Source organism: Bombina bombina, chromosome 1, assembly GCF_027579735.1.
Source record: "Bombina bombina isolate aBomBom1 chromosome 1, aBomBom1.pri, whole genome shotgun sequence".
Taxonomy (NCBI): domain Eukaryota; kingdom Metazoa; phylum Chordata; class Amphibia; order Anura; family Bombinatoridae; genus Bombina; species Bombina bombina.
In genome coordinates, this window is record NC_069499.1 from 1,049,601,056 (window position 1) to 1,049,621,324 (window position 20,269).

General features: G+C 38.8%; 2 protein-coding genes across 2 annotated transcripts in view; one reads left to right on the plus strand and one right to left on the minus strand.

The window, feature by feature from the left end:
* Positions 1–10,650: 10,650 nt before the first annotated feature.
* ZSWIM3 (zinc finger SWIM-type containing 3) lies at positions 10,651–16,663 on the minus strand. Its single transcript, XM_053693560.1, has 2 exons — positions 16,105–16,663; positions 10,651–13,285 (listed from the first exon to the last, which is right to left on the minus strand). The coding sequence occupies exons 1-2, from the start codon at positions 16,257–16,259 to the stop codon at positions 11,074–11,076; spliced, it is 2,367 nt and encodes a 788-aa protein (XP_053549535.1). The 5' UTR covers positions 16,260–16,663; the 3' UTR covers positions 10,651–11,073.
* A 250-nt stretch (positions 16,664–16,913) lies between these two features.
* The window catches only part of ACOT8 (acyl-CoA thioesterase 8), an 80,598-nt gene continuing 77,242 nt past the window's right edge, over positions 16,914–20,269 (plus strand). Inside the window, exon 1 of the mRNA XM_053689463.1 lies at positions 16,914–17,137. Within this exon, the coding sequence (XP_053545438.1) occupies positions 17,016–17,137 (122 nt within the window). The 5' untranslated portion in view covers positions 16,914–17,015. The remainder of the gene's footprint in view (positions 17,138–20,269) is intronic.

Here is a 20,269-nt window from a genome sequence, read left to right on the forward strand (position 1 = left end):
ATATATTAGCATATTTCCAAATCAAGCTTTAAATGACTTAGCTTACGATACAATTACAAATGCAGAATCATTAATCCACTTTGAAATCTAACAATCAATACGATTTCCGCATTTTCTAAACCGTGTTTGTGATATCTCTGGTCAATCTGAATGTTTTAGCGTTTGTTTTCAGTCTGTTTAAATGCACACCTAACCTATAGCCTAGATACTGTTGTAACCGCAAAGTAATTGTGAATGCGTGTAAAGAACGTTATAGCATTAATCTGATCCTTAAAGGGACATGAAACCCAATGTTTTATCTTTCATGATTTAGAAGCATACATTTATAATCAACTTTCTAATGTACTTTTCTTATCTAATTAGCTTCATTCTCTGGATATTCTTTGCTGAAAAGCATATCTAAATATGCTTAGAAGATGCTGATTGTTAGCTGAATATAGCTGCCTCCTGTGATTGGTTCACCATGTGCATGGCTATTTCTTCATTAAAATATATCTCAAGAATGATTCAAATTAGGTAATATAAGTAAATTTGAATGTTTTGTCAAATTGTATTCTCTACCTCAATCATGAAAGTAAAGGCTTGCGTATAGTGTCCCTTGAAATACATTCGTATGTGAATTTATTCTTAAATGAGCTTACCGTCAGATGAGAATGGCAGGTTCCCGGTATCAATTCCTCTGATACCGACTACATCCACCTCGGAGATGCTGGGACGCAACATTTCCTCCCATCGGCAGTACTCGATTTCCAGGGCAGGGCCGCCACCGGTTCCTGCGGAATGTCGGGCCTCCAGGCTTAACTTTTTCTTGAGATCCATCTTACAGTCCCGGTAGCGATGTTTAATAGAGTCCATATCTCTGTTCCGCCCACCCACTGCATTGACTGCATTCCTTATCTCATGCCAGAGCTTCCTCTTCTCAGTCGGGGTAGTCTTCTGGTGCTGCAGCCTCCTATACCTGGCCATATAGGCCTCTACGAGGGCCTCCTTCTCCTCCATCGAAAACCTCGCCTCCCTAGTCGCCTTGGCCTTCCCCTGTGACGATGCCCTCTGTTTCCCGGACTGTGAAGCCCTACTCTGTCTGCCACTGGGCCCAGCCACTTGTTCATCTTGAACCAAGTGGCAGGGTCCACCCACCGCGTCCACCCACCGCTTCCACCCCCGCTTCCTGCCCCCCTTCCTGCCCTGTTCCTCTCCCCCTCCCTCTCCTCCCCCCTCTACCTCTCCCCTGCCTGCCCTCCATCTGTTCCCTAAACTAAACCCCAAATAATCAAACAAAAAGTGAGTGTGATGAAATGAAAGGGGGTCAAAATAAAGAACTAAAAAGACAAAATAAGTGCTGAAAGTGTGAGAGGGATCTAAAAAAACAAAGAGGGTAAGGAGTATTTAAATAAACCAAAAGAAGAAGAAGACTAAAAGGAGGATATGTAAACTAAATGTAACTAGGGGATGGGTATGGGATGGGGTATGGGATAAGAGTAAATGGGATGAAAGGGAATGGGACTACAGGGAATGGGGTATGGAGTGTAGTATATGTATGTATTGAATGTGTTTGCGTGTAAATGTGTTAAGTGTACAGAAAAATCACTCGCTCGCTAACTCACACTACTACTAATTCTCACTAACTCACACTACTACTAATTCTCACTAACTCACACTCCAACTAACTCTCAATAACTCACACTACCACTAACTCACGCTCCCACTAACTGACTCTCTCACACTACCACTAACTCTCACTAACAACTCCTACTACCACTAACTCACTCACGCTCCCACTAACTGACTCTCTCCCACTACCACTAACTCACTCACGATAACACTAACAACTGACTCTCTCACACTAACACTAACTCACTCACAATAATGCACAAACTCTCTAATCTTAAACCTCCAATCTCCAAAGACCCACCAGCAACACAGTCAAAGAAGCCATGCTTGTGTGGTGCTTATATACCCTGTGTAAATGTTTAATGATGTACCAATTTCCGTTGTAAATTGTGTTCAGGTGTGCTTTATTAGCAATTAATATTAGTGCAATGTGTATTAGTTGTGTGAATTTGCGCATGCTCATTTGGAGTTAGTATTTGTGGAATGTGTAGAATGCGATGATGTCATAGTGCTCGTTTTCTATAACATTGTCCAATAGTATTATGTTTAAATGTGAATTTGTGATGGTGTGTTATTAGTGAAGTGTTGTATATGTATGTTTGTCCTAATATATAGTGATATTGAATGCGATTATTTTGCTAGTGTATGTATATATTTTTTTTTCCTTGTTGTTATTTTGAGTATTTCCGCATCTTAAAGTATATGCGTATTCCCTGTATTAAATTTTATTAAAAATCCCCCCGCTTGTGAATGTGTAATGCTTGTGTGCTTTGTTTAGTGATTGTTGTTGTGACATTTGCGGCGTGTTATTGTTGTGCATGATGTGGTATGCGTCATATGACCGAGCTGTGCGTATTTCTCGCGAGATCGAGTGTTAGGTGAAAAAAAGCGTTTTTTTTTGCTTTTCCATTGATCTCTATGGGAGACTGTCTAACGCGGGCAGGATTCCGCGTGTGAAATACACGTGTTAGGAGTATCGTTAGAAGGTTTGGTTTTGACTCTAAATACCGGAGTCAAACAATGCCGTGCGTTAGACATAAACCACGCGTAGGGTTAGCAACCCATCTACCGCCAAACTCCAAATCTAGCCGATAGTCTCTGAAGAACCCGTGTAACATCAGAATGATGAGCTTCAAGTGTGGGTGAGTGTATGAGGATGTCGTCTAAGTACACCACAACACACTGTTGCAACATATCTCGTAGGACATCATTAATAAATTCCTGGAAAACAGCAGGAGCATTACATAGGCCAAAGGGCATTACAAGATACTCATAATGCCCGCTCCTGGTGTTAATCGATGTTTTCCATTCGTGGCCCTCCTTGATCCTAACGAGATTGTACGCTCCTCTCAAATCAAGCTTAGTAAAGACCGTAGCTCCCTTGAGGCGGTCAAAGAGTTCCGTAATGAGCGGAATAGGGTAAGCATTCTTAATGGTAAGACGATTAAGACCCCTATAATTGATGCATGGTCTTAACTCGCCACCCTTTTTCTTCACAAAGAAGAAGCCAGCCCCTGCAGGAGAGCAGGATTTGCAGATGATCCCCCGCGACAGAGCATCGGAAACATACTCCTCCATAGCACAATTCTCCGGGTTGCAGGTCTATGGCACAATCATAAGACCGGTGAGGAGGCAACGTACCGGCACGCACCTTGTCAAAAACGTCTAGGAACTCTCTGTACTCCTCTGGCAATGGAGATACTGAAGAAGTGCAGTGCGAGTCAGCAGGGTTTGCAGGTCTAGTGCAAATTGATCCAAACGGTGATCCTGTTCATCCATCCTGGAAATTATGGCAGGTAATACACAGGAGCTCTCACAAACAGGTCTGAGACAACGCAAGGACAAAGCATACTAAAAAGAGGCCCTTTAAATAATAAGTGATGACATCACAATTCTGAGACTGCATCCTGTCTCACATGGATGATGTAAACCAGTCTGGCCATAAAAGTAAGTGCAGGAAGTGAGCAGCATCCCCCACAATGCACCATAGTCAGGAAGAGAGGTGAGTAAAATGGCTGCCAGCAGCACATGGCAAACAAGTCAGGAAAAAACCCTGACAAATCCTGAATGAGGGTAGTGACATTGTGAGTTTGATTGTCTTTTGTGGGGAATCCCCAACTATACTTGATGTTGTCTCGTCGTAGTACCTCAGTTACTTGGGAGTATAGACGTCTCTGTTGCAGAGTGTGTTGAGAGAGGTCTTGCAATTATTGAATGTTGCTGTATTGCTCACAGAGGAGAGGCTTGCGATAAGCTGCCTGCAGGATCCGGTCTTTAAGAGCTGTGGAAGCAAATAATAACGTCTCTGAGCTTTTCGGATGAGATTGTTCTGGGTCTCAGAGCTCAATGGCATCTCTCCATGTTATTGGGAGCTCTTTCAAATGATTCAAGTAGCTCCTTAAAAAGGTCAGTGAGGAAATCTTGTGATTCTGAGGGTGTCACAGATTCAGGGATGCCTCTAAATCTGATATTGTTTCTCCTTGATCTGTCCTCCAGATTCGCTAGTTTAAACTCTAGCTGTGTGATCTAGTCAGAGAGGGATTTAGTGTATGACACCAGGTTAGTGTGGTCGATAGCCAAGTCATCTTGTTTACGCTCAAGAGTGTTGACTCTTTCACCAAAAAAGAAATGTCCTTTCGCAATTCAGCAAGACTGCGGTGGATTTCCTGCGTTATGGACAGGGTTTAAGCAGCAAGCATCTTCTGCATGGTAGATTCTGTGATGTATTGTTGAGAGGCACAAAACAAGTGCATACTGGATTGAGAATCTTCCTCTTGCAAGTCTTGGTCATTTTGGTTGCTGAGTGAGTAGGCACTTGAAGAGCGGAGTGCGAAAAATGATCCAGGACTGTTTTCTTTACGTTGTTTGGAGTTTTAAGTTGTTTACGTGAAGAATGCAGCATTTTTACTACAAGCTTGTGTTGAACCTGATGTACACAATAAGTTCCCAACTTGTAGCTTCTATCCAGGCAGAGCAGAGAGGAGCTAGGACGCTAGATTACATATTAAGAGGATATATTATCCATAGACTGATAGGGCAGGGCGGCCAATCTAGCCATCTGTCAGGGTTTTAGGTATTCTGATCCTTAATTACTGTTCATCCAATCACAATCTAGTTACTCCCATAAAACAGCTGAGCACTAAGCACTCCTTGCTTAGTATTTTGTTTTCCTTCTTGGAGTAACACTGAGCTCTACAAATCCATTTGGGATCGTCTTCCTATTATCTAAATCTACACTTGCAGTTACTACCTGCCTACTGTGACTTTGAGGAAGTTTTCAAACAGCTTCTACCTGCCTGCATCATCTAACTTCTGTGTTGTGCACTTTGTGTTAGGCAAGTACTTTTTCAACTCTGACTGTGATTACAAAATTAATGTTCTCATTTGCTTCGCTACTTATCCGTTTATTATTGAGAAGCCTCTCTACAAAACTGAACCCCAGCTATGTGAACCTTTTTGTTGTCTTGTTTACTTACTTTGTTTTGCAATTCTTGTAATTACAACCTCCGTGTGGTTCCGGACTCACCGGAGCTTCTGTGACGTCAGACGCCACATTCCTCTGCAGCAGCTGCGTGTATCCTCCGGTTCAGCTACACAGCGCATTGAAACTGGATGTGACTGAGACATATTACCGCACTCACAGCGTACAAGGTACTTCTCTCTGCTCCAGCCTGACTTTTCAATATTAACTATTAGACTACCATACCTCCGTATCTGTTATTTTTCCTTATATTGAAATGTCATTTTCACACTATTTAATCCGGATTGTTCAGTAGGATTTTTCCATCACAGTTTACAGCATTATTGTTGTCTGATGCTCCCTGTGTCAGTTCCTCACACATTAACAGTTTCTTGGAAAGTTTCTCCTAATACTCAATCCTACCTTGATGATTTCTTATGACTCCTGATATTATTTTTGATGATTGCCCTCTAACTTACATATAATACTTAGGTTGGAATTATATGCATGGGTTATTTTGTCTTATAATAAATGCACATAATTTCTATCAGAGGTTGTTACAGCAGTAGTAATTTCAATAGAATATGTGCAACAACCTATATTTATTAACATTTCAGGATGTTATCTCATTGTCTGTAATTTATGCATCATCTCATAACTATTAGGAGGAACCTGTTTTTAACACCATCACACTGTTCTGTTTACCACATCATAGGAGGAAAACCTCCCTTTTAGCAAGAGTTGAGCAGTTAAAGTGTAAGGCCTGCGTAGGTTTTAGAGACCTGAGATGCTCCCCCTCAGGACCAGGCGGAGGGGGGAAAAGGAAAAGTGGAAGTGACCCACTCGGACTAGCCAAGCAGGAAAGGGCGAGGAGGAGCACCCCAGGACCCCTCAACATAGGAACAGAACAGTTTGATATTATTTATACACCCAACCTATATACCTCAGGATGTGAAACCAGGAAGTGGGTTAGAGTATATTACAGTAACAACACAATCAGAAGCTGATTACAGGCTGGGTACTGAACATTACATTATCAGACAGTTACAGGGACTCCCTAGAAGTTATCTCCCACCTCAGGGAATGGGGGATACGACCTAAAGGAAGTGAAAAGGGGAGGGGGAGGTGACCCACCCAGACAAACTGGGCAGGAAAGGGGAGGTGAGAGAAGCGCTATACAAGTGAAAAGTCATTCATACTAGAACCTCTGTATTTTAGTATATGATGATAAGTCCTTTGTTTATTTAGGAAATGGTCTGTGGGTTTCAGGGAAAGTCCATCAGATGAAACTTGACCCCTTAGGTATCACAAAAGGGGCAACTCAGTGTGCCAGTTGTAAGACACAGTGGTGTAGGCTAGTAAGGTTGAAGTTAGTCTGGCCCCTTGTTCCCTAGGATCTAGAGTCCTACAGTGTAAGTTTAACTGCTGGGGTTAGCAAATGCAGGCTTATTGTTGCAAGCAAGTTGTGGGCAATGTGGCGGCTAGGAGGGTTCCTTATAGTCTCTGATAGACCCAATAAGTTATTAGCTGCCTGGTTTCTCTATTGTGATGGAGGTGGAAGTGATAGTCTCAGTAAATGGGATGTGGGAGCCTCTAGTTTAAGGTGTGAGAACTGGTGGTCCACACTTGGTACTATTTGTTTGAATTTGCCCTTGATAGATGTCTTGGGGATATTATGAAAGTAGGGATCCTGCTAGTGTGGTGTGCGATGTACAAAGCTTAGGTCTCGCCAATTAGCCGGGTAGATGACAGTGTTCTAGAGCTGTCTGACACTCACGGCTGGCATGATCAACTCCGGATGGCAAGAGCTGAGCAGGTTTGATGCAAGGATCCGAAGGGTGCAGATCCGATCACCCAATCCAGTGAGGACCAGTGCAGGCGCTTAAGCTGGGAGGCTAGAACTCTCAAGGCACACCGTCAGTGTTGGTGAAGGTAAGATGGCGGCCTATCGTGCATTTTTCAGCTCCTCGCCTTTCCCCTCAGGCAATTTGCATACGGAACTCCACTTAGGTGACTGGCTAACCCCGGTATCTGTGCTACAGAAGGCTTTTGGGGTCAAGTCAACTCCTTGGAACCAGGGTGGCTGTAAGCAACAGCTGCGCTGCTCGTCAAAGGCCGCAGGTAATGTAGAGTAATGGCGCTGTTTGAATCTTGGTCCCTGTGTTCAACGCAAACCTCGGTCTCACCTCAGATGTGTCAACTGTAACTCCAGAGCAGAGCCTCGACCCTCTGGAGTAATAATCAAACACAGTTCTTGAAGGTTCTGAAAGCCGCCTTGAGGTGGCACCTTAGGCCGCAAGTGCGCCGTCTTCACAAAGACGCCAAGATCACTCCCAGGTAGGTTGCAGGGTCTCAAGTCCCAGATATTGGGTTTTCGGGATGCACAGCTAAATTCGGCTGATTTTTGGGCTATCCGCAAAAATCTAGCTTTTATATGGCAAGGCACACAGAGCTCTTTTCTTATGCGACCACTCTGCTTGGCAGTTAACTCTGTCCCCCGCAACAGTGATAATTTATTGGCACAATGTGAGATTTTGTTTTTAACCCTTAGTGAAGTGCTGGAAAATTACTATTTTTGCAATTTTAATGACATCTGGGGCCTAATATTTTTTAAAATTCCAGACGTCCCTATATTTTGTGATATTGTAAAGGGATCATTGTATGATATAGTTGCAGTAAAAATATATTGGCACAATGGGAGATTTTTTTTTTTACCAGAAGTGGGAAAATTACTATTTTTGCAACTTGAGTGATATTTGAAACTCAATATTTTAAGACTTCCATAGTAAAACGTCTCCATACTGTGTTATACTGTAGAGGGGTCAGTGTGTGAGATATGTGCAGTATAAATATATTGGTAAATATATTAGTAGAATTATCATTTTTTAACTTTATGCAGAATTGTGTTAAAATATCAAGTTATTACAAAAATGCTTATGCTTTGTTCAGTAGTTTTTTAATGTAAATAATAAATACATCTAACTCATTTAAAACATCTATTATTAGCATATATGTATGGTACAGCTATTAAGTACAGAAAAATAAGCGTCTGATAGCTTGACTACTGTTTTACAACTGTCTGATAGCTCTAAAACAGTGTCTGGTAGTATGGGATAAATTTATTAAGCAGCGAATGCTGCTTTCTAATTTATTTCCATTATTTAATTTGCTTCATTCTTTTAATATTCCTTGCTGAAAAGCATATCTAGATAGGCTTAGTAGCTGCTGATTGGTGGCTGCACAGATGTCTCGTGTGATTGGCTCACCCCTGTGCATTGCTATCTCTATAACAAAGGATATCTAAAAAATGAAGCAAATTAGATAATAGAAGTAAATTGGAATGTTGTTTAAAATTGTATTCTCTATCTGAATCATGAAAGAAAAATGTTGGGTTTAGTGTCCTTTTTCTTCTCTTTACTTCCTTTTAGGTGGCGGACTGAAATCATCCCAATCCGGATCATTGACACCCCCTGCTAGTGGCCGATGAGCAGGGCGCAGCATTGCACAAGCATTTCCCTAGAAATGCTTGTGCAATGTTAAGTGCAGACAGCGTATACTGTCGTCATTTAGCAAGGTCGAGCGGACATGATTCGCTACAGCGAATCATGCCCGCTCGACCTTTAATAAATCTACCCCCATGACTTGAATTTTTGAACTGTGTGATAGCTTGACTTCAGTCTTTATTCCTAATTGTAGCCAAACTTGAAAGTGAAACTTTATAGGTTATAACACACACACTCTCATATAGCACACATACATACCACACACACTCTCATATAACATATATACCACACACAAGTTGTGAAGCAGTGAACATGGTGTTGTGACCCAATATTGGCTCCCGACCCGTGGTTTGAAGAACCCTGGCTTAGAGCATCGCACAAAGTTTAAAAGGACATTCAGAAAGAGCACACAAATGTAAACAACTTTTCAATGTACTTCTTTTATCTTATTTAGTTTGTTCTCTTGTTATCCTCTGTTGAAAAGCATATCTAGATAGGCTCTGAAGCTGGGAGCTAGCTGATTGGTAGCTGCACATATATGCTTCTTGTGATTGGCTTACAATTTTGTTCAGCTAGTTCCCAGTAGTGCATTGCTGCTTCTTCAAGAATGGATTCCAAGAGAATGAAGCAAAATTGATAATAGAAGTAAATTGGAAAGTTATGATATGTTTCACTGAATGAGCTCTCTCCACCAGCACCTTGTAAATAATGGCCTGATGATAAAACATTCTCCTGCTTGGAGATAAATTGTAGTGCAGACTTCACAGGTGTTGAACTCACTGAATGCGAAGAAAAAAAGGGTGGAATCCTCCAGTACATTTTAGATTAGGTCCTTTCAGTATTATTACATTTGAGATTTGCACTGTTTTAATACATTTAGATTTAGATCCAGCCGCTCCCCTGCTCACGCAACAGCATGATCTGTCAATCTCCCCGGTTGAAAAAGCTGGGGGCATTGACATACAACAGATAACAGGTGGCAAAGTTAGTTTAGAAGCAGCAGTCTGATGACCACTGCTTTTTAAATCTCTGCTACAGGTTCGCTTATGTGATCACTTGATAAATCTGGCCCTATATATCAACCCCATGTGTTCTCTTTTTAAATTCTCTCTCCCCTGTGAAATTCTGTATCCCAGAGAGCCTCATTATTCTCTATGTAAGGCATCTCTCTGGGACTTCCAGGTCCCCCCTGTAAAGTCTGCACTATAATTGCTCTCCAAACTAGAGAATGTTTGATCATCAGGCCCATAGAAAGTATTGAAGCTCTCTGGGAAACTAAAGCTGTCAGTTTTTCAATTTTAGTTTAAATAGAAGTAATAAAAAGTGCAATGTAATTTGTACACATGAATATACAAAGTATGAGCCTAATTGGTTAAAGTTACACAGAAACTGTGAAAGCATAAGCAGAATTTGTAAAATCACAATCCCATACACTACTATATACAAAATAAAAAGTGCAAAGTTTAAATGTAATAAAACTTAATCTGAAGTAATATAATATACAAAGCACCAAATATAAATGCAACAGAACTCTCATGTCATGCAGTGTTATATTTCGCTGGGCTTGTCTCTCTTTCACATACAGAAATGCAGGGAATACCCATTTGGGAAGTATAGCAAAATATGTGTTTTTAGAATTTCACTAAGGATCTCGCAGTGCTGGAGGATCATTTTATATCGTCTCGTCTGAGTGGAGAGGTTTATATCATCAGGCCCAAAAAGTGTGGTTTATGGGATAACACCAGGCATGGTCTATTAAGACTCTCCACTAGGGCTGTGCATTTGGTTAATTAACTATGATCCGAATGCGGAGGGAGGCGCCCACTTGCGGTATTCAGCTCTTTTAAGAGCAGCATTTCTTCTAGTGAAAGCACAACAAATACAGATCTTAGTGTTTTCATTTTTTGAAGAATAAATGCGGCTCCGAAAAGAGCCGAATGCCATGAGTAGTCACTTTTTTCCAGATTCGGACAATAACAAATTATCAGAATGTACAGGCCTACTCTCCACCCTTATCCACCCTTTCACTCTAGCCTTCCCTGCTTTATTTCTGTTTTTCAAATAAATTTGTGCTCATTTAATATTCATCTTTTATTTTTACTGAAATCAGATTTATTTTTGTTTCAGACAGTTTGAAGAAGGCACAGCCTTACTCTGTAATTGGATCAAATCAAGACTTAAGGAGATAACATTTATTTTTCTTTTAATCTCAATGACATTTCTTTTTCCCCCTATAAAAAGTAACCAATTCTACAAAAAAAGAAAAGAAAAAAAGTTGAACATTTTAAACGGATAACAATTTAAATAAACATTAAAAATGTATATTTGATTTGCATTAACTTCTGAATAAACATCTACTGTAAAAAACTATTTAGCTACCAATAAATAGCAGACACTTCCTGATAAGTCTGTTCACAGACCAAATTAAATCTGGCCATAATATTAATAAACAAGAGTCAACTGTATTTGTGTTATTCCATTATGGTTTAAATCTATTATTCAACTCTGAGTCTGGTGTGTATCAACTCTAAGAAGTTCATGACAATCAAAGTTCTCTTCTCCATCCACATGTTCCTTTTTAACCCACTGATAGGGTAGTTCAATGCTACTCTTTGGGGACAAGCATTGCTCCTTATTAGGCTCTGGTTCTTTTCTCCACATATCCACTATTATTTGCAGATTGGAAAGCCTAACCTTCAACAACTCAGAGTCAGTACACTGAAGTAGAAGGTGGGATAGTTCTGTAGTTAAGGACTTAATCTTGTTACCTCTGTTCCTTGCCTCATCCTCACTACTAGAAAAGTGCAGCAGACTGTTCTGGAATTCCTCCTCTAGTAGCATCCTTTCTTGAAAATACTTCTTCTGCCAGCGACGACAAACCATGGCCTCTTCTACTGGCTTATTATTAGCATTCAGCATGCTCAGAATGTGTCTGCATGGCAGTTTATAGCAGCTGTTGAAGTAGCAAGTGCAGCAGCATCCATCAGCAGATACATGATGGGATTCCTCTAGAAGTTGAACTGCAATATTATTTTCTTGCACATTGACAAGCTGCGCGGACTTTTGGACTAACTGCCACTCCTTTAAGCAGAGAGAATACCCCAATGCATTGAGGTGTTTCTGAAGGGACTGCTCTATGGTGTCCGACACATTAAAGGGTTGGATGTTAACATTTGGAGGTAAAGCAAAGGCTTGTCCAATGGCTGGCTCAGGGCAGCTGGGCTGACGTTCAAACTTAGTGGAGGGAGACATGGACTGCTTCGGTTCAGACAGTTTACTGACAATTGGTATAAACCGTTTACGAGGTAGCCTAATCTTCTCAGTTGTTTCAAGTGGTTGATCTATTGTCTTACTTTTCTTTTTGGTAGACTTTGAAAAGCCAGGATAAGTATGGCCCATGTTTTCTAGTGTTTTGCTATTCAAGCAATCTGCATATTGCACAAACTGCTGGATAGCAGGTTCAATGGAAATCTGTTTTTCAAACAAACTTGATATTTTTTTTGTAATTTGATCCAAACTATGCATGTAGGTACTACAGGAGTGCAATCCCTTCTTGACATGCATGTACCAGTGCAACTCACAAGGAAACCAGTTTGTATTCAAGAAATTGTACAACTCTTTATCCAAACGATGCTGTAGCTTATCTGCTAAGTCTAATACATTATCAGGAGATGTTTTATATATAACGTTTTCCAACGATCTTTTCAAAACTGCATTGGCAGGTGCATTTACCTTAGCTTTGCTCTCAATTAGACGCACAGTATGGTACATTGATAGAAGCACTTGGGCAGATGGGAATGTCTCTTTCAAAACAGCTTTGTGCAAAAAAAACACTTCTGTAAAGATGACCTTTACCTTGGACCACTCTGGGTTGAAACTTTGAAAAGCGCTGATCATTTTTGATACACTTTCTGTATTGTCCTCTTTCAGAAAGCAGAAGTGAACAATTTTACTTACTCTATCTTTGTTTTCCACCAGGAAAGCATAAAGGATGTAACTGTTTTTGCTTGTCACTCTGTGAAGCAGAAGGCTTTCTGGAAACTTCAAAAATATGCTCCTCATTGTATTTGTCTGGAAGCTCAGCCTCTCCAACTGAGATTGACTTCCAATGCACATAGTGGCTTTAGATCCTACATCTTTCAGCAGAAAATGATTTACCAGTGTAGCCACGTTCATAGTAGGAGTTGCAGCAATAGGCTCCTGAGGGGGGTTCATATCTGTTAGTGAAAACTCCAACGGAGCTATAATTGCATCAGAAGCATTACCATTCAGGATTTCAGAGGGATTCACCTGTTCTAATGACACAGCACCCTCTTTTATATACAAAGTACTCACTGAGGGGGCTTCCTTGTTTAAAGACTCAACATACTGTGTGTCAGGCAGCGTTTCCTCTTTAAAAGAAAAATTATGCTGTGAGTGTAAGACATTTTCTGATAAAGGATAACCCTTCACAGCACCATCATCTGGCAATACTGGTGACTGGCTATAGCTACAAAACTTTTTAGAAGGGTTGTTTGGTTTCCTGGACACTTGCATGGAAGGGATGGTTTTCTTGTATTCCTCAGTATGAATGTGATTGGAATTCTCTTCAATTATCACCAAACGATCCAAATCCTCATTATACTGCACAACAAAGAAAGCTGGGCAGACAATATTGGACTTCCGTTTGTGGTTTTGGAGCTGGGAACAGCAAAACTTTGCATGAACAAACCTGTAAAAAAGAGAAGTCAAAAATATAAATAAATAACCGCAGTTGGACCTATTAGGTATGCTGTTTGGAATACATATGACAAATCAGCATAGTAGACAAAATAGACAATACACTTGTTGAAAAAATAAACAATTATAAAATTAATTGTATGCTCATTTACCCTTTCAATACAAGACAACTATTAAAATAAAACTACATTCACCAAAATAAGTTTTAATTTTCTTATATATGGACTACAGTGAGCTAGTATAACCTAAAAGCATATTTTGTTGGGTCAGTATGAGATATATAGATTTTATATACACACACAAAGTTATGATCTGCACTCTCACCGACAGTAGCGACAAAAAATTATATGTATATGTATGTATATATATATATATATCAAAAAACAACTGTGACATCACAGAGTTTCCTCAAAATATTTGTCAAATTTATTGAACATTTTTGGCAAACATTTTGTGAAAACCCTGTGATGTCACTGTTTTTTTAATATATTGTGACGAGTTGAATATCCAGGTAGTTGTAAGCTGAAGGGCGGATTCACTATTGGGACTCTCTCTCTCTCTATATATATATATATCTAGCTAGATTACAAGTGGAGCACAAAAAATATTGCTTTTTCCCTTCATCAGAAGGGAAAGAAATCTTTCTTTCCCTTCTGATGAAGAAGGGAAAGAAAGATTTGTACCCTTTGAAATGCGTAAGGTAGATATATTGTTTAGGCTGATAGCCTCCCTTGGATACGGATCTATCCGTGACTTGGACTGACAAAGTTTTTGCTGTTTTATTGAGATAACTCTGTATAAGGTGTTTGTGATTTACCTGCATAACAACTACGGTCTATGTGGAAGTTGAAACTAGATCACAGATCAGGAGTTTTATGCTGTATATATATACATCTCATAATATTGAGGTGAAATATTGTAAGTATGTTACTTGCTTTTAATTTGCTCTTGAATAAAACGTTATAACACTATTAGCCACTTTTTGGCTTGTGTTTCCCTTTCATGTCCAATGAATTGTTAACCAATTGAATACTGAGGGAACCAACTTTGTAGAGTGTTTGGGAGTACCTGGAAGTTTCTGACACCAATACAGCAAAACCTGACCAGTTTGCATCACACATCAACGGCTGGATCTATACTCCGGGAGGCATTTGATTATATACACCATCTACCTACCTCATACTGATTGAGGTCTGTGAAAGTAAGTGCACATCAGATAGGGTGCCGGATCACTTTCTGCTGGATGTTTTTCACTTATTGGGATCAAACTTTTTTTTAGAAGTTTTTAATTAATTTGTGGATTTTTAATATATATATATATATATATATATATTTTAAACAGGACTCTTTTTTTTTTTTTTTAGAAATGTTAAGCCTGTTTTGTATGTATGTTGCTATGTATTAATATACTAGGTTTTCTATACAATATACTAGGGCTGCAACAACTAATCAGTAAGATTGATCATCAAAATAGTTGTCAAAGAATCTCATTATCAAATAGGTGGTCAGCGATTAGTTGGTTAATTGCACAGCACCAGCTGCTTCAATCCGAAGAACTCCTGCACCTGGTATTGTGCAAACATTTTTATTTATTATTATTTTTTCTATCCGATTAATCGGATGATTATTGTCCGATTAATCGGATAGAAAAAAGATTAAAAAAATAAATAAATGCAATTTTTTTTGCACAATCTTAGTTTCCGTAGATCATCAGATTAAAGCAGCTGGTGCTGTGCAACTAACCAATTAATCGCTGACCACCTAATTGATAATGAGATTTGTTGACAACTATTTTTATGATCAAACTTACCGATTAGTTGATTAGTGATGTAACTGAACATATACACACTGTATTTCTTGCAATTAACTAGTGGCGTTCTTTTGAACCACTTATTCATTTAGTTACTCAGGTACTGAGCCATCTTTAGCGCAATCCCATATCTTTTTGTGTGTATATATATATATATATATATATATATATATATATATATATATATATTGCAAGTATGCTACTGCAGTGTATTTCAAATAACTTTTTATGTTCGTTTTAATGCATATTATAATTAAAAATGAAAATGTGGTTTGTTACACGTTATATTATAGTTAAAGGGATATGAAACTTAATTTTTTTCTTTCATGATTCAGATATACCATGTAATTATAAACCCTAATTTACTTCTATCATCAATTTGTATTCATTCTTTAGGTATCTTTTGTTGAAAAGCAGCGACATATGCTTAGGAGCCGGATCATTACTAGAGTACTATATGGCAGCAGTTTTGCAAGAATATTATCCATATACAAAAGCACTAGATGGCAACATTATTTCCTGCCATTTAGTGCTCCAGACACCTACCTGGGTATCTGTTCAACAAAGAATATCATGGGAACAAAGCAAATTTGATAAAAGAGTAAACTCACAAAATATTTTTTTTTGGGTTTCATATCCATTTAATAAAAAATGTATAGCTAGTGAATCTTCTAATCCTGTCACTGCATAGTGTTTTTTATTTTTATTGTATATTTCTAGCACATGGCCTGCTCCTTGCAGCTAATCGGAGGTTGCATTACTGTAAAAAAAAAGAACCATCTGAGTTAGGTTTTAGGATTAAAGACTTTTTGTTTAAATGTCCTTTTGTTGATAGAACAGCATTTTTGTCTTAAAAATGGAAATAACCAATTACTGTTAATGCACAACTTTTTCTTCCCTTTAAGTATAATAGACATAATATGCCGCACAAATGTTATATACAGCATGTGTATTGGTCTAATGTGACTTCTATGAAAAGCAAACAAATATCCCATCCTTACGTGATATCCTGGCGCAAGTTTTTGCCATGTTTGGTGTTATGGTACCGCACAGATATGCTGGACTGGATGCTATAGCTGTTTTTTGTCTCCCTTCTGTAAATTTTGAGATTCTCTTTGAAGTCTTCATAGTTGATGAAGCAGCTGCCCAACTGCATGACTCAGACTCCTCCAGAATTATTATGATATATTTTACTACCACTGTCCACAGCCTAACAATTTCATCTAAATGTGAAATTTTTGTGGAAATTTGTAAATTACCAAGGTGGGTATGAATTATTCCAATAATCCAGCTAATTAGGTGCAAGCATATATATAGCCTTTGTGGAGATCTTCACAGCTCCTATAGAACTTAGCAGCAAGGATCTGCTCTATAGACCCCACCAATGCAATTTTTTTACTTAGTCTCTCTGTCTTCCTAAACACTGTAGATGTTCGTTTTATAGATTTCCTAGTTACCCATAATATTTCTCGTTTGCTTTACCAGTGTGACCACATTTTTAAGGCCAGGAAGCTTCTCTCGAATTCAATTTTCATTTGGACACGCCCATAACTATATATATATTGGATACTAAGCCACACCTATCGATTTACAGCCAATCATTACCCAACTTAAATAGTCCGGTTACTACTATCCAATCAACCACCTGTCATGTGATTAAAACACTGAGCAATCAGAGCTAACGTTACACCCCTTTATTTTAGAGGTTGCTAGAGTGGCATATCCTGCAGCCAATGACAAGTGGCAAGGTAGATACATAACATTAACCAGTCACAGCAGCTATTGATACTAGCGACTTCCGGTATATTTATCTTGGTCATTGTAAAAGACGGAAGTGTCTGCTTGAGCAGTTTTGCTTTATTGTTTAAAGGTCAGGAGTGATGTGAAACACGTCACGTGACAGCCGTGGAATATGGCAGCCTCCTTGCTGCCGGAGGATGTGATTGATACTGGGGAAAAAGATGATTCCGATTTGAGAAGTGTGCTGGTTACTAGTGTGCTAAACCTAGAGCAGCTGGATGTGGACCTCTTCAGGTACACCACACGGCAGCATTAAATCGGGAGCATGTTATGGTGTTCTTATGAATAGATTAATCATTGCACAGTAAAACTGCTTCAAGGTATTCTTGCTCTGCGGATAGTGATGTAAAGGGAGCATGACGTGGTTAGGTGTAGCTGTGTTGTGTGGGTAACAGGTTCAGGATACTGTGAGATTTTCGTGGTTTTGAATAGAAGCGAATTCATTTATGACACTTGGGCACCTGCAGTATTTTTTTTTGTTTTTGTAAATTCAGTTTGGGAAACAATGTCCTACAGAAAGCAAGTAGATGAATGGAAAATTAGATTAAAATGTCAATGTAGAGAGTTGTGGCAGAATCTATACAAAGCTTATGGAAAGCAAAATTCCATAGAATCAAACAACATTTCGCAGCAATTGCTAAAGGACCATGAAATACAGTAGAATCACGTACTCAACAAGTGCATAATAAAAACACAATGCAGTAACGCTGCATTAGTAAACGAGCAGTAGATTTTTATTCTTACAGATTTCAAAATTTACTTTAATTTGCTATCCCCCTGTAACATGTGACAGCCATCAGCCAATAAAAGACTTGTATATGTTTGCACTGTACCTTTGTATATTCTCAATATTCGCTGTTACCTCAAAGTGTGTATATAAAACAACTGTACAATTTGATAATGGAAGTAAATTGGAAAGTCATTAAAAACTGCATGTTCTGTCTGAATCATGTAAGTTTAATTTTACTATAAAAAATTATCAGTTTTAAAGTGATTGTCAATCCTAGCGTTTGTGAAACGCTAGGATTGACCATTAGAACAAATAAAGGGGACTTTAATTAATTAAGTCGCTGAAAACTCCTTTATTTGTTTCAAGCGTTCGCCGCTCTGAGCTGCTCAGGCAGCCAACGGCATTACACTGTTTTGATGAGAGTTGACATTTACACCTCTTAGCCAATAGTCGTGTGGGAAATCCAGCATGGCACCGTATTTCCCACACGGCTATTTGCTAAGAGGTGGAAACATCACCTCTTAACAAAACAGCGTTCTGTCATGGGCTGTCTGAGCAGCTTAGTGCGGCGAACACTTGAAATAAAATAGCTTTCAGCATTAAGTATTTTATACTTCTTGAATGAAAGTCCCCTTTATTTGTTCCAATGGTCAATCCTAGCATTTCACAAACGCTAGAATTGACAATTACTTTAAAGTGAAAGTCAATTTTGAAGTTCTAACAACGTTATGGAATCTACTACTTGCATAGACTCTAGTCGCTAAGTTTGTTTTTTTTAAAAACATTTTCCTAAATTTTATATTTTATAATACCTACCTTTTCATCTCTTCCTCCGCCCCCTGCTCGCTTCCTGGTTTATTAGTCTTAGACGTAAGAACGGTCCCACCCGCTCTGTACGTCTCTATCCGTGCTCGCTCTTGTGATCACCATGTTTTGCGCATGCGCAATAATACAATTTGCCCGATCGTTCTTGAAATGCACTGACGTCACTGAGGATTTCCTTTTTAAAGTTGATATGCGCGTGCGGCTATTGTGAACGCGCATCGGATCAGAGATGAAATTCATGGATAGCCGCTTGCCCATAGCAACATGTGGGCGTAAAAATTACAGTTAGATGCCCATGGGGGACCAATCAGAGTAATAAATTGCATATTGGTCACGTGGAAAAGAAAAAAAATTATAATGCGTGCAGAGGATCGGAGAACAAGTCGGGCTGTTTTCAGGTCATTAAACTCGTCAATTATTTAGTTATAAAAAAAAAATGATGAATGAAAGTTATATTAATAACAAAAGATATATTTAAATATATATAGCGGTCGACGCAAGTTTACTTTCACTTTAAAGGGACACTGAACCCAAATTTTTTCTTTCGTGATTCAGATAGAGCAGTGATTTTCAACCTTTTTTTTGCCGTGGCACTTTTTTTTACATTAAAAAATCCTGCAGCACACCACCATCCCTAAATATAAATATATATATATATATATATATATATATATATATATATATATATATATATATATATATATACAACTTCAATGGGTAAGTCCAGCACCTTTTTTTATGCCATTATTCCAGCATTTTTTCAGCATATTTATCCTTATTAGAATAGTGCACGTACGCTAAGTGGGGTCTGCCAGCCCCACATATATTAATATAGTGAAACAAATAGCGTCAGCACTTATTGATAAAAAATTTCCATTCTTTACCTCAATAAAGAATGGATATTTTTTATCAATAAGTGCTGACGCTATTTGTTTCACTATATATATATATATATATATATATATATATATACACATATATACACAGTGGATATAAAAAGTCTACACACCCCTGTTAAAATGTCAGGTTTCTGTGATGTAAGAAAATTAGACAAAGATAAATAATTTCAGAACTTTTTCCACCTTTAATGTGACCTATAAACTACACAACTCAATTGAAAAACAAACTAAAATCTTTAAGGTGGAGGGAAGTAAACAAAAACAAAACTAAAATAATGTGGTTGCATAAGTGTGCACACCCTCTTATAACTGGGGATGTAGCTGTGTTCAGAATTAAGCAATCACATTCAAAACCATGTTAAATAAGAATCATCACCCACCTGCCATAATTTAAAGTGCCTCTGATTAACCCTGAATAAAGTTCAGCTGTTCTAGTTGGTCTTTCCTGACATTTTATTAGTCGCGTCCTACACAAAAGCCATGGTCCGCAGAGAGCTTCGAAAGCATCAGAGGGATCTCATTGTTACAAGGTAACCATCAGGAGAAGGGTACAAAATAATTTCCAAGGCATTAGATGTACCATGGAACACAGTGAAGACAGTCATCATCAAGTGAAGCACATATGGCACAACAGTAACATTACCAAGAACGGGACGTCCCTCCAAAATTGATGAAAAGACGAAAAGAAAACTGATCTGGGAGGCTACCAAGAGGCCTACAGCAACATTAAAGGAGCTGCAGGAATATCTCGCAAGTACTGGCCATGTAGTACATGTGACATCAATCTCCCGTATTCTTCATTTGTTTGGGCTCTGGGGAGACGGCAAGACGGAAGCCTTTTCTTACGAAGAAAAACATACAAGCCCAGCTAAATTGAGCAAAAACACATCTGAAGTCTCCCAAAAGCATGTG

What these genes read in the sequence shown, in the direction of transcription:
- ZSWIM3 (XM_053693560.1), bottom strand. Translation starts at nt 16,259, where the DNA reads ATGCAGTTGGGCAGCTGCTTCATCAACTATGAAGACTTCAAAGAGAAT. An exon ending in AACTTGCGCCAGGATATCAC is followed by an intron (nt 13,286 to 16,104) that starts GTAAGGATGGGA and finishes TCTTTTTTACAG; the next exon opens with GTTTGTTCATGCAAAGTTTT.